The 17,364-nt window shown below is 34.3% G+C and overlaps 2 protein-coding genes across 2 annotated transcripts in view; one reads left to right on the top strand and one right to left on the bottom strand.

Moving 5' to 3' along the window:
- Positions 1 to 1,835: 1,835 nt before the first annotated feature.
- LOC129221050 (adenylate cyclase type 10-like) lies at positions 1,836 to 8,135 on the bottom strand. The gene is made up of 2 exons (XM_054855487.1): positions 4,746 to 8,135; positions 1,836 to 1,880 (listed from the first exon to the last, which is right to left on the bottom strand). The coding sequence occupies exons 1-2, from the start codon at positions 8,133 to 8,135 to the stop codon at positions 1,836 to 1,838; spliced, it is 3,435 nt and encodes a 1,144-aa protein (XP_054711462.1).
- Positions 8,136 to 12,718: 4,583 nt separating this feature from the next.
- The window catches only part of LOC129221049 (pituitary homeobox x-like), a 42,455-nt gene continuing 37,809 nt past the window's right edge, over positions 12,719 to 17,364 (top strand). The window contains exon 1 of the mRNA XM_054855485.1: positions 12,719 to 12,737. Within this exon, the coding sequence (XP_054711460.1) occupies positions 12,719 to 12,737 (19 nt within the window). The remainder of the gene's footprint in view (positions 12,738 to 17,364) is intronic.

Here is a 17,364-nt window from a genome sequence, read left to right as displayed (position 1 = left end):
ATTTAAATTTCTTAAAGTCCGTTTCGGTTTTCATGTAGTGAGATTTTCTATCTCAACCTAGGGTAGAAGTTTAAAGGACAATCAATCCCATGGGGGTGTTTCTATCTGCCAGGAAAAAAGAGCATCAGTGAGAATTCACTATCCTAGATGGCCCTGTATCTTGAAAACTAGAGCTAATCTTAACATTGTATTGTGATTTTCGTGTTTAGAGAGGCAAAATACCTCGGAAATAGCTATTTTTGAGCTGGATGCTTTTTTGGTGTTGCCTAGTGTTATTGATGAAAAACATTAATCTTTATTAACCGACTTCAAAAAGGAGGCGGTTATCAGTTCATACCGTATGTATGTTTTTTTTTTTTTTTTTGTTTGTCCACTCATAGCGTCTCACCTAGTGAACCGATTTTGATGATTTTTTTTTTAATGGATAGGGGATGGCTCAACTTAGGTCCCATTACTTTGTTTGACCATATTTGTTCCTTAGAAAAAAAAGTTATGGGCAAAAAACTAAATTTCATGCAATTTCCCCATTATTAAGGAGAAAAAACAACGTAAATAAAGCACCAGAAGTTGCGAGAGAACTGGAAACTCCAGTTCTCTCGCAACTTCTGGTTGTGTTGGTGAGCTTTTTGCACTGATGAAGAGGCTCCATTGTAGCCTTGAAATAGCTATATGCTGCATTTTCTCCAATATTTGTGCTTTATTTACGTTGTTTTTTCTCCTTAATCATATTGTAGCACAAAGCTTATATGATAATTTTTCATTTAATTTCCCTATTAAATGATTAAATATGAAACCAATTGTTATAAAAGTTTGGTGCCATATACTGTCTGACCACGGATTGTATGGAAAGACAAACATCCGTTTTACAGCCGGAAATGGACGAATCTATTATTTTTTACCGATGTCAGCTTTTGCAGAAGCAGATTCTCATTTGAATGAGCCATAGACTAATAATAAGAGTAGACCGAGCTTTCTCATTCTTGCTGATGAAGAAAATTGGTTCATAGATGTATCATGTGACTGGTGGAAGGGCTTGGCGAAGACTTTGGCAGCATGGTTGCTAGATGGAAACAGTATCTATAGTTTGGCACTCGACATGTATTTTAAGACGTAATGTGTTTTCATTATAATTTTTTTCCAGGTGCTGAAATTGAACTGTTTTTCTTTTAGTTATGCATTATTTTGACATTAGTAATTAATTTTTGATCACAGTTTTCAGTAACTTTTATTTCATTCGGAACTGCTAGGTCAGCGTTGGCGTAAACGTAATGGCGTAAACGTTTTGCGTCAAGGTAAAAATGTACTAATCGGTATCTTAAATTGAAATTGTAGGTAAAAATCTTACCGTTTGCCGATTCTTTTTGGGCGCCTGTATCTTTAATTACTTAGAGAGTTATTGAAATTGAATAAAGAAAATGCACAGTACTATCTAAACGAAAAACTCACTATATTGACAAAATTTTTACAACTTAGAATAACAAATTGACAAATCGGACTCCATTAAAGATCATTCTTCCGTGTTCCATCAATTCAATTTATTTTATTTATTGTTGATCGTCTGCTGCGATCAACGCCCGCTGTTGCTAGGAAATCCACTAGTCACATGGTTTGGTTTATGAGCAGCAAAAGGGTTGCCATAGCTCGGTCTACTCTTATTATTAGTCTATGGAATGAGCGGAATATGCGCATCAAATTTTTACTTTTCCCCCTTATTCACATAGATTCGTCTTATCTGGACGTTTGAAAATTCCATGCAATCCGTGGTTGGACAGTAGCAGTAACATTAATAGTAATTATAATGATAATTTTGTATAAAGGCTTCTCTGAAGCAAGCATCAAGTTTCTTCAGTGTCTTTGCTCCACAAGGGGGCAAACCTAACCTGGAAGCGAGGGGGATGTAGTAATTAGGATCTGTTTAGCCTTCACAGTACTATCAGGTTAGGTTTATCTCAACTATGCAGGATTGCATCACAAGCAACTTGTATGCTGTGAAATGTAAACTAGTTAGGGAAAACGGAATATTTAAATGGTTATAATTAAATTAACACACAAATTAGGAATTCCAGAGAGGAATAGAAAATAGAGATAGAGAGATAAATTTTTAGTGTCAAACGTTTAAAGTTTAAGGCGTGCTTATAGTTTTCTTTCCTTTTTTTTAGTATGGAGCATTTTTATGAAAAAAATATGGTGAAGTTTCGTGATGGTAATTTCTTACTTTTAGTGAAATACCTACATTTACACTAAAAAGAATGAAATAAAAAAAATTTTGAAAAAAAAAAAGAACCGCTTTTAAAATTGCTCTAAAAATTGAAAAATAATTTTCTTTAAATACCATCGATAATACTTTTAAACATAATTTTTGAAGTTGGCGCAAAAACGATAGATAAGATCATAAGATCATAAGATCAGTCATAACTCAACTGCAACTATAAATTTAACCAGGCCTAGTCTCTTCACTACCACATACATTATGTATTGATGACAGCATATTTGAGCAACGGAATAAATGTTTCGTTCCTAACTTTGGATGATTTTCTGAAAAAAATATGAACGGAGCATGGTTACACTTGATTTTACTTTTTGTTTTTGCGCCAACTTCAAAAATTATGTTTAAAAGTATTATCGATGGTATTTAAAGAATAAAATTATTTTTCACTTTTTAGAACAATTTTGAAGGCGGTTCTATTTTTTTTTCTCAAAATTTCTTTCTAAACATTGTGCTTGAAACTTTTACAGTGTGGTGCAAATGGTTTTGTCTGATGCTAAAAATATGAACTTGTGGGAAACCCATAAATTCATCAGATCAGTTCATGCAAAAGGAGAAATCCCAATTGCGCAACCACTTGAACTCCCACAAGGCTAACTGAGAATCAGCACTGGCAGTCAGAGCAAGATTGTCACTGGAAGAGTGAACGTGGAAATATGTGTATTAAACAGTGATCGACTAAAACCGAGTTATGTAGTGAATATACCACCTCTAACATAACCACCACCACTACAAACTAGAACTTTATCAATTTATTTGAAGGTAGTTTGGATTAGTATTTTGGAAGCATTATTTACCCCCAGCTGCTATCTTTATTCACTTACTATAAAATTGGAATAAAGATCAAGTCATTTGTACATATTATTATTATTTTATTTTTTCAAAGATTCTTTATTTTTCTTTGACAGCTATTTCAAGCTCGATAGCAAAAACTATAATTTAAGTTTTTCAGAATCAAATTCAAGTTAATTGTATTTATTTGTTTATTTAATTTTGAGTTTGAGAGCCGTTTTCTCTCTAAACACGGAGCAATTGATCTAGCAATTGTAAGTAATATCATAAGAATTTAAGGGTGCCCATATAGGGGGGTAAGTGGGGGCTCCCCCCCCCTTAGAAATTAGAACTTCATCGCTTTCAGTACTTTTTTCTTTGCAAAAATGTAAAAACATTTTTTCTCCAGCCATTAATGAATAAGTTATTAAAAATGTTAAACTTTAATAATTCTAATCTGTATCTATACCGAAATCGGTTTCCGTGGGGGAAATATCTAACCCCCCCCCCCTCTTAAAATTTTGCATATGGGCTCCCATGTAAGAATTCAAGTATTAATGAAACCGATGCTCAATGAAAGTGTGCTTAAGAACCATAGCAATCATATGACGTAATAAAATTTAAAATTAGCAATAGTTTATTTTAGAAATCAAGGTGCTACAATTTTTTTCCTCTTATTGAAACGCCTGTTGATAGCTTTGTACGTTCCTCGAAGCACGACAGAGCACTTTTTAATTTTCTGCTTTATGGGTTCCATATCTTCAAATAGTAGGGTATAACCTCGAATGTTTTTGTCCCGCAGATCTGCGCACAATTTGAAATGCTTCAGGATTGCTGCTACCTCCCAGTATTCAAATTCAGTTTGCAAGCGAGTCACATCCTCCGGCAGGCAAGTCAACATCTGAAGGCATTCTGAATCCCTTCCCTGATAAGCGGACCACATTGCTAAGCTGACAGTGATATAAAAATCGATACTTGAAGTAGTAGGAGTATCTTTCTTATTCCAGCTCAAGATGAACTGATCACACTTTTCTATGTTATCTTGAGTTCGTAGAGTTTCACCTGAATCTTCCATCATGATACATGACAAAGCACAATAGTATAATCCTCTGTGGGTTAAGTCAGTTGTGTCGGATATCCATTTTTCAAGCTCACCAAGCCCTTTAAAGTAATCTGAAGTTCTTTTATTGTGACGGAAAATTTCAAGTAGCAAAATGTATATCCACCTTCGCATTTTCTTGTCGTTCACACTCCTTAGAAATGTTATGGCGTCTTTGGCTATTTGTATCGCTCTTCTGAATTTCGCGTGAATCAGATTCACTTCGACGAGTGTTGCGCATGCTTTTGAAATAGCTTTTATTTCCACTAAATCTAACAAAATATTAAGTTGCTGATGTCTCTTCATGCATACATTAATGATGTTGAGTTCCAGATCTTTCAGACTTCTGCATTGTCCCATCCGATGCCGGCATTGGTGCATGTCCAGCATGTGGTGTAACATTTGCAAAAAACTCACCGGAAAAGACTTCAGAGCTACAAACTCGGACCGTAAGAGACGTAGTGCAGAATGTTGACGTCCGACTCCAGTTCTCACATATGAGCTACATAATGACCTTAATGACTCTGTTACAACCTCCGCATGTACCGAAGACATTTTTTCCAATATTCCTTTGAATTCTCTTGGCTTGTAAGCGCTTTCAAAGCATACCGCATTCAATCCAAACATTTCTAGCATTTGAAAGACACAAGTAGCCCCCCAATATACATCTCCGATTTGTAAGAAAGCATTTGCAGTCGTTTTCTTAAGGGAAGCTTTCATCACAAGAGGCTCAAAGTGAATTTCTTCTTGATGATCTTCTTCTGACCAGTAGACTGGGAACATTTCTTCAGCCCTTTTCAGATAGAAGAGCGCTTGGAAAGCGTGATCGATGTCCAGAGCTGCTTCAGCGGCTCTGCGCGTAAAGTAAACTGGCAGCAGTTTTACACCAATATCCGTGTACAGTCGCGATATTTGAGTAAGAGTATTTGCCCTACGTTGCAGACACAAGCAATTGGTTTCGTCGAGTTGAATGGGATAGCGGTTCAATGATTGGATGACATCGGTAGTTACTGAAGTTTTCTTCCCCTTTTTATCTTGGCAGAAAAAACAGTCCGACTTTAGTTCCAACGCGTCGGCCATCTCCACGTGCATTGTGTATACTTGTTCCTGCGTCATATTCTGAAGAATGTAGTTTTTGAAAATAGCCGTGCGGAATTTCAGCCGGTGATATGGACCTGTTTTAAATTCTTCATCTGTTGTTGCCTCGTCCTCTATTTCACGATGTATACTATAGCATAAGCATTTATCTCTAGGTCGCAGTCTTAAGAGGGACTTCTTTTCCGGCTTTTCTGACTGTAAACAGGCCGAACTCAATATGTAATTATGGATGAGACGGTTGATAGATTCTGTTATTTCCTTTTTGTCGAGTTTAGAATTGACAACACGTAAGGTTTGTTGATCAAAATCGTATCCCAGTACGGCTGCTCGTTTTAAGACTAAACGGTCTTGGATTGTTAAATTATTTAGTCTTTCTTTCATGACGTCGTTAATGCTATTTGGGATGACTATATCCATAAGACTAACACCAGGTTTCAAGTCACAAGCAATCCATGTGTCCTGATCGCCCTGGTGCATGTCAAGTTGGTGTATGTAGAAAGACGTTCTCTTTTTTTCCGGAATGTCTTTCAGAGGTATGTAAATTACGTGATTTGCGAAAGACGGAGATAGAAGCATTTCTCCAAGCAGCTGAGTGTTTCCTTGCGTGTTCTGGTACAAATACGAGAAAAGACTTTTGTTGAAGGCTTTAATATTTAGCATCCAACACACCGTTGAAATGAAGTAATCCTCACCAGTTGCCTCCATGTTGATGTGGGCTGAAGCTTTGAGAAGAAAAGCAGAAGCTACAATCCATGGTTTTTGAAAGTCAAAACTTAAACTGAACAAAAAGGTGAAGTTATTACTTTCTTCTGCCAGGCCTTGTAACACCAACCAAGATGATTCATCCATAAAATCTACGTTATTGACTGCTATCAAAGTATACTTATCGGAGCAAGCCTTCTTTATTATGGTCTTCAATATATGTACGAATTTGTGATCAATTTGAGGCTTTACGGAACACGACAGCTTAGGCGAAGGAAAGCTAACTTCGAATAAATGATTAATGTAATGCAAATCTTGTTCGTTGCCATCGAATAGTTGACGAAGTCGGCACATGCGCTCCTCTGAACTTTTGTTGAAGGTGAAACCTAGCATTCGTTGTGCAAGGCGAGCAACCACGGAAAATGGTTCTTCCGCTTGGGAAGCGATCGCACAGCAACAAATCGCTTTATATCCCATAGAATCGGCTGTTTCTAATGCATAGTGCATGAGATAGCTTTTACCGCTTCCGGTGGGACCTTCTATTATTATTACGGGTAATAATGATTCAGTATGTCTTGGAATACGGGATGCTTCTTTTAAGGCTTCCAGTATCTCCCGAACTTTCCCCTGTTCGTTGTCTCTGCTCTGGAAATCTTCGACAAGCAACGTATCATAATCGACTAAACTCCCTTTTCTCGCAGTTTTAAACTCGTAACCGTATATTGCACCTGCACTCTCTATGCCTTTCATCTTGCGTGCAGGAAGCTCAAAGAAATTACCCTCTACGAGTTCATCTCGACTGAGGTGGAAAGTCTCAGCATCCATAACGATTGGCTCGTCATTGTATACCATCATTAGACGGGCTGCCATGTTCACACGACGGCCCATCACCGTATATTCTTGTCGTTGTGGATGACCTACAATTCCACAGAAGCAAGTACCTGTTGTTATTCCTACTGAACTTGTTATGTCGATAGCTTTCAGTTTGTCTACGATGTCTTTAGAACAAAGAATTCCTCTTGCTGCGTCATTTGAGTGCTTTAGCATAGGAAGACCAAAAGCAATCAGGAATGTACACCCTTTGTCAAATAAAAACATCTTATTGAGTATGCCTCCGAATTTCTTCGCAGACGATAGCGTTATGTCAAAAGTACGCTCTAGTGGTGTTGGTTCTTCGATGTCCACATTCAATAAGACAACAAACACTGTGGTGACCATGGTCATTTCGGATAAGTAATTTAATTCAGTGCCTGTTTTTATCCCTCTGATTCCAGGAATCAAAAACGCTTTTGCCATCGATATGTGTTGTTGATCGCAGAGTTCAAATTTTTTTATTCTATTGGGAATGTACTCATCCCTATAGATATGCATCGTAAGGTTAGTAATCTTAAAAAATCCATGGGAAACTTCAGAATGGGTGAATAGGGGAGCCTTTACTTCCTGAAGGTAGCGAAACACTTTTTCAGTGACCACAATTTGTCCTGCAGAGCACAGACTTTCTGCTCTCTGAACTTTTGGCAGGGGTTGTCCAGCTAGAACGTAGAGCAGAAATTCACTAGGTGATCCTAAAACCCAAGTCATGATTTCCCCCACTGCGAGGACGACTTTTACTCTCAATTTTCCATTCAGGTCCTTCTCTTTCAAGCTTTGATGGGTTTGCAGCGCTATTGCACAATGGTATGCTCGCCCTACTGTGTCGGGGATATTTTCATCATCTTTTTGCTGCCATTGGACCAAAAATGCGTCTCCAGCGAAATTCAAGATGTCGCCGCCGGATGCAATCAACATGGAAGCTAATGTGCCCATGTAGCCATTCAAAACAGAAACTAGTTCTTCGACTCCTGCCACCCCCTTCTCACAGAAAGACTCTGTCAGTTTTGTGAATCCAGACACATCAGCCAATAAGAGGACTGAATTAGAGGAAACCATGTACGGTAAATTACGAAAGGAGTCATTGAGAATTTCCTCGATGATGAAATCCGGTACAAAGGTCAGAGGCAGATATTTTGCAGGAATGGCGTCTTGCTTGTCTTCTTCGAGACCGCTGGAGATCCTTCTCAGTTCTTTTTCTGCTTGAAGAACCTTTGCTCTGCTGTCTTTGTGCTCATTGGACTTTCCAGACAACCATCCCCAAAATGATCGCTTTTGACGAGTAGTTTCAGCATATTTGTTCGCTAGATCTCGTTGTGATTCAGACATCCTAGAAATTCTTCATTAGTTGCAATTTGTGGCAGAGAAAGTTGCCCAAGATTATTTTTCCTTTTCACGTGTACGTCGAAGATGATGACAGTTTCTTTATCTCTTTCTGAGACTTTTTCTGTGGTTATTTTCCATAAAGGTTTCCTAATTTTACATTTTCTGAAACACAAAGTGTTCTCAATTTATTGATAAACTTACTGGCTCTTGTCACACGTATTGAAACCCCTTCAATTTATATAAAAGCATCACTTTTTTCTAAGTTTTAGTTTAAATAAAAATACAACGTCCATTCAATATGTATGTATTCCAACGCGTCTACTCAGTGTAGTATAAATGACAAAGACATAATTTTCAATTCAAATCACACAACAAAGATAATTACCAATTGAATCTATTCAATATTTCATTCAACTGAAGTTTCATCAATAATATTTCTGTTAATACCTTCCACTTTCGCAATTGAAATTTCATTTCGTCGTGGTATATGGCAAAAATAAAAACATAAATGTCATATTTATACTACGTAGTAGTTGTATGAGCAAAGAACTTTGTTTTTGACTTGGAGTCACGAAGCTTGGGAAACTACTTGGTAAACGATAATACTTTTAATCATTTGTTGTGCAAGGCTGCAATAAATCGTGGAAAGAAGGTAAAAATCTCCAATTATTGCACTAGTGACGCCATAGTAATAATGCTATTTAGCAAAACTAATTCGCAACTCCAACAAACTGTAGGGGCACTGAAGTCACTGTCTAATGGCGGAATTGAAAACTAAAACAAACGCACATGGTAACGAAGAAAATACTAAAAGTGTTGTGATTTTTGTTCGTACGTATGATTTTTTCGCTTTATTCTTTTTAAATTAATTTTCAAAGTCTTGTGGATATTCTGGCCCACGTAGAAAGAAATGAGAATTCAAGAAGCATTACTAAACGTCAAAGATTAATGCAAACTACGTAGTTCGTAGTTCTAAGCAGCTATTTCCACGATGTTGAATTCGATATTTATCAATTCTTGATAAAACTAAATAATAATTGTGGCCTGACAAGAATAACAATTAATGCTAGAAAATTCAATATGACATTACAAATTGTTATCGAAAGAAGATGATACTTTTTTGCCTTGCTTGGCTAGCGCTTATTTTTTTTCCATTTGTAGCTGAGTTATTTCTCTCGAATTCCCGAATCGGTTCATTTAAAAATTTTCCGTTTCGATTTTTCTAATTTCTGAGTTACGATTTAATTGTGTCATGTTATGCAAATCATCAACAAAATTCTCACGGATATATGGTGGTAGTTTTCTTTTCAGTTGATTGACCATTATTTCTTTTCACTTATCGAATTCTGTAATCTTACTACCATTTTATTCCACTCATGATAAAAATTGAAAATGGTTTAACTAAAAACGCGAAATCTCGCCAAGGCTACTTTGCTCGCACAATACTAAAACTATAACCCTAAACAAATTTGGCGAAACCTTTCAGCTGAGAATAAAAGGAATAAATTAAATTCTTTCGAGGTTAAACATTTTTCATTTTGTTCTACGATAATAAATCCAAGAAAATATTTTGCATACTGTCCATTCCAACTAAATGCTGCTGTAAAATATGATTAGTTAAATTAATTTAAGATTAAAAAAACTCATATTCTTACAAATTCATACAATAAAAAATTTTACCTTATATAACGTTATCCAATTTTGTTAATCCAGAGTTTTCTTCTTTACGCGTCCACCATTTAATACTTTTTTGAAAGAAATAAGGAAAACTAACATTATTTTGAGAAGCTCGAGAATACTCTTAGGGGACGAATTAATTTCTGTAGCTGAAAGCAAACTAAGACACATCGATTGCGTTAATAAATACTCAGAACAAACTGCCTGTGTTTACGTCAACAGACACACATGGAACTAAAACGTGGCAATGTTTTAGTTCCATCGGCAGTTTTGTAAATCACCGCAAGGTAGCGTATTCGAGCGCTGGAGTTCCGAATTACGTTATGATAAACAGTTGTGTCTGAATGGGGTCGTTTCCGAAATTTAAAAAGTATTTTTTTCTGAAAGAGCATGCTTAAAGACACAGGATTTGACCATTTTTAAAATAATTTGACAAAGTTGACTGATTTTAAAAAATTATATAAATCAGTGCGCAGACTCAATTTTATTTTTTTCGCTTCTGCGCATGAAATCACAAATGATGAACTGCCATTCGCTGTTGCCATTAGTACAGAGAGCAATATTTAATTCACTTCTTTATTCTCGTGTACTGGCAACGATACGGTTGAAAGCAAACGTAGAGCGCAATATTTAATTCGCTTCTGAATTATCATAAGCTGGAAACGCGGTAGACAGCAAGCGTAAGCATTCAGCGTAAGCCAGTGGAATGCTCGCCTAAGTTCATCATTTGTGGCGTCATAAAGACCACGCCTTGTTTGAAAAATCGGACATATTAAAAAATAACTGTTGGGAAAATGACAGTATTTTTTGGGTCCATGTTATTGTTTTTGCTCATTCTATCAACTTCTGTGACTAAAAGTAGTACTTTTGATTCAAGGAAACAATCCCATTATTAAATAAAGTTAAACTTAAACTTTTGCAAGGAGTACCACGCATACACCTTTAGTTATTGTAATTTCTTTTAATAAAAAAATTATTCTTGTATAAAAGCATAGCATAAAGTGGAAATAAAAAACTTTCCATTTAAATTTTATAAATAATTTCTAACCTTAAAGAGCGACTATTAAGGTGGGCTTCGAATTTCTACCATGCCCCCCCCCCCCAAATGTTCCAATGTGTTGGAACACCTGATTTGCAAAGTTTCAGCTTAACCCGATTATATTGACACGGTGCTTCAAAGAGCTAAAGCTACGAAAAAAACAGCAATTTTCAGCAAAAACTCATTTTTTTTTCTTCTTTAAAACCAAAACTATCACACTTCGTTATAGTTTCATTTCGTATGGAATTTTGTTCTCGTGAAGAGCTATCTGTTTAATTTTTTACTTCCTTTTACAAAAAAGGAAGTATTGTATTCGCGAAAAAATTTTCACTCAAAAATCGGCCTTAATTTCTATTTTGGCTCACTCCCGATGAATGTTGGTTTTTTTTTTTCCGACTCGACCACACGTGGATATATGCCTAAGAACGTAGGCACCCAAAATATCCATTTTGGCGATTCCCGAGTTAATTACAACGAGTTTTCTCGTGATGTCTGTATGTACGTATGTATGTGCGTATGTGTCTCGCATAACTCAAAAACGGTATGTCCTAGAAAGTTTAAATTTGGTACGTGGACCAAAGGTGGTGGGGTCTAGTTGAGCACCTCCCCTTTTGGTTGCATTCGGATGTTCCTAAGGAGGTCTTTTGCCCCTTTTTGGAGGGAAATCATTGTTAATTTCGATGTAAACTCAAGTGGTGCTATAATTTGGCGGACACTTGGCGATATATCGCCAGTCATTTGCTCTATATCTTTAAAAAAAAATAAAGTTTGAGGAGAAACGAAATAATCTCTTTAAGATTTGACTTGAGGAAAGCCTTGAACAGCCAGACGAAAAGCAAAAATATTCAACAAAAGATACAAGAATTCTAGATAACGACAGGGAGTTGAGATGATACACTATATAAGGAATTGAGTTGACAAAAGCCTTCGAACATGGAGCTAAAAAGCTTTATAACTCGTTTTCTAGTCTGCTTAGAAATTTCGAACAGATGCCATTTTCAGCCAGAAAAATCAGAACTTTCAATGGATATATAATGTTAATACGCGAAAGTATTTTTTTTACCCCCATATTAGAGAACTAATGGGAAAATTGTGTTTTAACGCCCCCTATTGGGGAATTTGCCCCCATAATGGGAAGAAAACTACCCCATGTGCTATTCTGATGTATAAGCTATATTATTGTAAAGTTTCATTAAAATCCATTCAGTAGTTTTTGCGTGAAAGAGTAACAAACATCTTCACAAACTTTCGCATGTATAATAGTGGTCCTGTCTTGGCGAAAACACGTCTCAATATAAGTTTAAAAATCTAGATGAGCCTCATTTTAGAATGTTAAATCAACTTAACATGTAGAATTTGGCATATGAACTAAAGTGGAAACGATGCAGGTGCCGAAAAAAATAGTTTTTCCTTATTTAAAATGCTTTTAACTTTTTTCTTGGTTAATTGATCGCCTCCGTTCTTTTTTAATCTAGGTGAGAAATGGTCTGAAAACGTATATTTTCCGCTCTTTCCAATGAAGCCAAATTTTAGTTGATACAAAAAATTATTTCCCGTGGAAACATCCGTTTTTGGGTCTAAAAATTAAAATTCGAATAGAAAAAGAACTATTCTTCGATTTTTTTTCAAAATGGTCTCTAAACCTTCCCAGTACTAAACTAGACAAACTAAAAAATTCAAGGGCATCGGACCGGTAATTTTCGAATTTACCCCGGTTACCCTGTCATACAAATTTGGAGTTTGTGCTTTATAAAGATGAATGTAATAAACTAATTTGATCTGTTAGTTTGAATATTCGAAGTGGTATAAAAAGTGGAAACCTATGAAGCTCATTATCTCTTTTTATTATAAGAAAATATTAACTGGTTACATGATTGGAGGCGAAAAAAGTAACTATTAACGCCGCAATGCAGATAATAACTGCTCTCGTGCTTTTATCTTAACAACCCTTCTTTTATGTGCCGGTGGTTTTGTATGAAAAGTTAAGCAAACAAAACTTTTCATCACCAAGTGCTTATATTAAGCTTATGCTCACAGAACTATAATGCTGACTTGTTTAATGTGTGGATAGGTTTTACACAGCTATGTGTTTTAGAAAAGAACAAAAATTGAAGAAATGTGGCAAAGAATTTTCAACAATATAATTTTTTAAGCCCCAAGCCGGCCACTAATTAAAGGCAGCGGGTAAAATTATGTAGCTGTCAAGTGAAAAAGATTAAATATTTGGATTTCAAATCCTACCTTAATTGCAGTTTTAAATTAGGAAACGCTTTCTTGGCAAAAATTTGCATAATGCCGTTGACAAATGAGGACCTGAAGAAAAAAGTTTCAGATTTCTTGTCAAAGTCTTAATGTAAGATTTTCTTTCAAATTTCTGCTTAACGGGGCAATTAAATGTTTACCAACTGTGCAAAGCTTCTTCTTAAAATAAAGTTCAGGTGAAAAACGGCGAGAGGTCAGATTGGAAAATATTTTAAGTTAAACCACGTGTTTTCTGGTTGGAAGAAGCGTGCAGGACTTAGCTTTGCAAAGAAAGTGACCATTCGTGGCAATTATTGAGGGATTAACGCAGTTAGTGTAAATGAATAAAATCGAAAAAATTTCTTCCTCAACAATTAGTTTTTTTGCAAGAACTGATCCACATTTTTATCCCCGGTGTTAAAAGTGATGAATGTTTGCTGACTTCTGCGATGTCTTGCATAATTATAAAGGATTAAGCTACTGTAGAATTTTGGATCAAATATGGCGACAATCTGTCGACTTTTTTTTAATGTTGAATAAAAAATATTTGTTACACGAAATCTGATAGGCGTGTTACGTATACATGGTATTTGAAATATTCCTATATGTGTGAAAAAGTTTTAAAAAAAAGTAGAATTTATCTTTTTTTTTTTTCTATCAGTCAAATTGTGTTTGGCAAGACGTAACTAACAAAAGGTGCAGTCTTTTATTTAAAAGCTAGTGGTACACGCACGGCTTTGCCCTTAGTAGAAACTTAAAAGGTCTTTTGGTTCGCCTGTATATTTACAAATAATGTATGGTGCATTTTTCGCCAATTGGCTTGCCCATGTTACGGTTCCACGTTATGATAGCTTGGTCATTTACTCGTCCATCTTATGATAATTTTGCTCGAGAAAATGTTCTTAAAAATGGAATATAAAAAAAACAAAATCGAATTTTCGAAAAATCGCTTCGAGGTGCACCCCCCCCCCATGCTATAAACTAATTCTGTGTCAAATTTCATGAAAATCGGCCGAACGATCTAGGCGCTAGTAGGGTAATAATGCCGGTTCTGCCCCAAGAGGCGGCTCTGCGGCTATGAGCCGCCTCCCAATCCCTCCGCCTCCCTGATGCCGCCTCCACCGCCTCCCAATCCCTGCGCCTCCTAAGCCGTAGAAGATGACGGGGTTTTCGCGCACTCGCCTTTTCGCTCGCCTATGATTTCGCTCGACTGTGATTTCGCGCGTTTTTGGACTTAGAATATTTTGAACTTGTTGTCATAGCAACGTGTGCTACTTGTTGTCATGGTATCCACAAAGTTTTTACTTTTAGGATGGCAACTTTTAAGAACGTTCGTGGCGCCATCTATTGAGAGGTTGATTTTTTATTTCCGGACTTTGAATATTTCTGCGAATTTAATTATTTTTATTTTTACAGAGTGTTGAAGTTGGGAATCGAACACCCAAACTTTGAGTTAGCAAAAACGTATGCTAACCACTATGCTATATTTTTCATTACTCTTTCAGTCTTAATGTGAATCTGTACCATGACAGCGAATATTACAATTAAATTAATTTTAAAACCATCAGTTAATTTACTCTTTAGTACTAATCATGGCATATCATTAACTGAATTTCAGCTCATAATTGAAACTATCATCATTATTATTATTTTTCATAATAACAAAGTTTTCACTTAAGTAAAGATTTATTTAAATACAACCCATTCGAGATTTTAGATTTGGTTCAATGCTTTGTGGACTTGAAATATATTTTAAACTTTGATTTTCTTTTTCATGCATTTCAAACTTTATCATTTTTATTTTTTCTAACTTGTTAAATTTTCTTAACTAATTTCATTTTTCTTTGTCAAATTTACAAATATTTTTTCTAACTTGTAAAAATTTCGAAGAAATAATTTTCTTAACTAATTTTTTTTTGACTTTCATACAACAAAATATTTTTTCTTACTTGTTAAATTTTCAAAGAAATAATTAACTTAAATATTCTTTCACACATTTTGAACTTTAACGTTTTTTTCCTGTCATTTAGCACTTTGATTTTTTTTTTTTTTTTTTTCACTATTTTAGCGTTTTTCAATTATTTTCAGTCTTTAACTATTTTCTTAACTTTTTAGTCTTTAACTAATTTCAAGCATTTCAGACTTAGATTATTTTTTCGTGATTTCGATTTTTTTTTTTTAGTATATTTTAGAGTTTGATCATTTTCTCGCTTGTTTTTACTTTATCGTTTTTTTTTTTCCCGATATTTTTAAACTTAGAAATTTTTCACAAGTAGTGACAGGAATCGAACCTTCAAATTTTTCAAAACGTTATCATGTCTTCAATTTTTGCAATCATGTCAAACTTGCAATCAATTTACTCGTAGTAGTAATTAACACTTATCATTAACAAATTTTCTCAGATTTTAAAAAAATCAACTTAATTAATTTTTTCCAGTAAGCAAATTGCGCACTCAAGTTACATTCCAACACTGCATATATGTTTCAAGAGTTTCATTGAATTTATCACATTCCATTTAATTAACTCTAATAATTACTTTTTCATTAATACTTAACTTAATCATTTTATCATACATTTATTCCAGTTACAAAATTATGCTTAAAAGTTATTTATTTTTCTTAGCACAAGAGATTTTAACATGTTCCTACTAAAATGCTTTTCACTCTAGTTTGAGTTTACTAAAATAGCAACTCATTTACGATTTAGATTCATTTAATCGTCTTTGATTCTTTTTTCATTGTTAATATTTTAAATTATCACATACGTTATTATTTTTATACATTTATCCATTTAATTTTCGAAAATCTACAATCAATTTACTTTTCGTATTAATTAACACTTATCACTATCAAATATTTTCATGAATTTTAAAAAATTATCTTCTTAAATAATTTTTTACTGTAACCAAATTTCCCACTCAAGTTATATTTTATCACTACATATGCTTTTCATGAGTTTCACTTAATTTATCGCATTTCATTTAATTAACTCTAATAATTATTTTTTATCATCGATATTTAAGTTAATCATATTTTCCTTTCTTTATTTTTTTTTCATGCAAACACTCTTGATGGAATAAAACAAAATTTTCAACTTTCATGAATTAAATCCCCTCTGAATATTTTATTTTACTTTACCATACTTTACTATTTTACTTACTGCGTTTTACTATTTATCATTCATTACAGCTTTTCCAAAATATTACTTTACAACCAACCAATTTCATTAACAGAATTTTCATTACAATTTATAAATTTCACTTTTATTTAATTATTTTTACCTACGGTAAAATAAAACACATAACACAAAAATGTTAAACATCAATGAAGTACCCAAGAAATGTTAAAATTATAAGTCGAGTATCAAAACTTCATGTCAGCAAATTTTAAAAATAGACTTACCGAAAAATAACTTCTACTGAAATTCATTTCAAAACTTGGAATCAATTTACTCTTAGCATTAATAAACACTTATCATTAAGAAATTTTCATGGATTTTAAAAATCAACTTATTTAATTTTTTTCCAGTAAGCAAATTTCGCACTCAAGTTACATTTCATCACTTTATATGCTTTTCAAGAGTTTCATTTAATTTATCACATTTTATTTAATCAACTCTATTAATTATTTTTTTGATTAGTATTTAACTTAGTCATTTTATCGCATAGTGTTTTACTTTATTATTTTTTTTTTTCATACAAGCACTCTTGTTAGAATAAAACAAAATTTTCAACCTTCATGAATTAGAATCACTTTGGCTATTTCATTTTCCCAATAATATTTTACTTTAACAACTAATTTCTTTAACAAAATCGATATCATTTATTTTAGTCTTTATCCTTTTCGAACGATACATTCAAATGGACAGCTATACGTTAAATTAAGAAACTTAATCTAAATTTTGACAAATTAAGTTATAGCTAAATACTGACTAAAATTAAGTACAAAAGACTAACCTTTTTGGGGTGAAATCCCTCAAGTACCAGCTATCGCGAAGTTATTTAAAAACAGTGAATGAAATTGTAATAAGTGGATTGTTAATTATAACTCAATCTCACAAAATTACAATTACATGCATGTTTTATTTGAAATCGCTGCATACGGCTGGCTGCCCCATCGTCGATTTGCAGAACGCATGCCGTGATATCGCAAATCAACTCGGCTGTTGAAAGAAACTACCGTAATCCCACAGCACTTCGGATCGTCCACACACACGCATCGAGGCGAATTGAGAAAATGACTTTATCAATATTGCTATCTACCCCTTTACCGATA

Source organism: Uloborus diversus, chromosome 4 (assembly GCF_026930045.1).
Source record: "Uloborus diversus isolate 005 chromosome 4, Udiv.v.3.1, whole genome shotgun sequence".
Lineage (NCBI taxonomy): Eukaryota > Metazoa > Arthropoda > Arachnida > Araneae > Uloboridae > Uloborus > Uloborus diversus.
Note: the sequence above shows the minus strand (reverse complement) of the source record. Positions and strands in the feature narration are given on the sequence as shown.

Bases quoted from the DNA above. Each gene is read 5' to 3' on its own strand.
- LOC129221050 (XM_054855487.1), bottom strand. From the start codon at position 8,135: ATGTCTGAATCACAACGAGATCTAGCGAACAAATATGCTGAAACTACT. The intron at 1,881-4,745 runs GTATGCTTTGAA...CCTCGCTTCCAG, and splicing joins AAATGTTTGGATTGAATGCG to GTTAGGTTTGCCCCCTTGTG.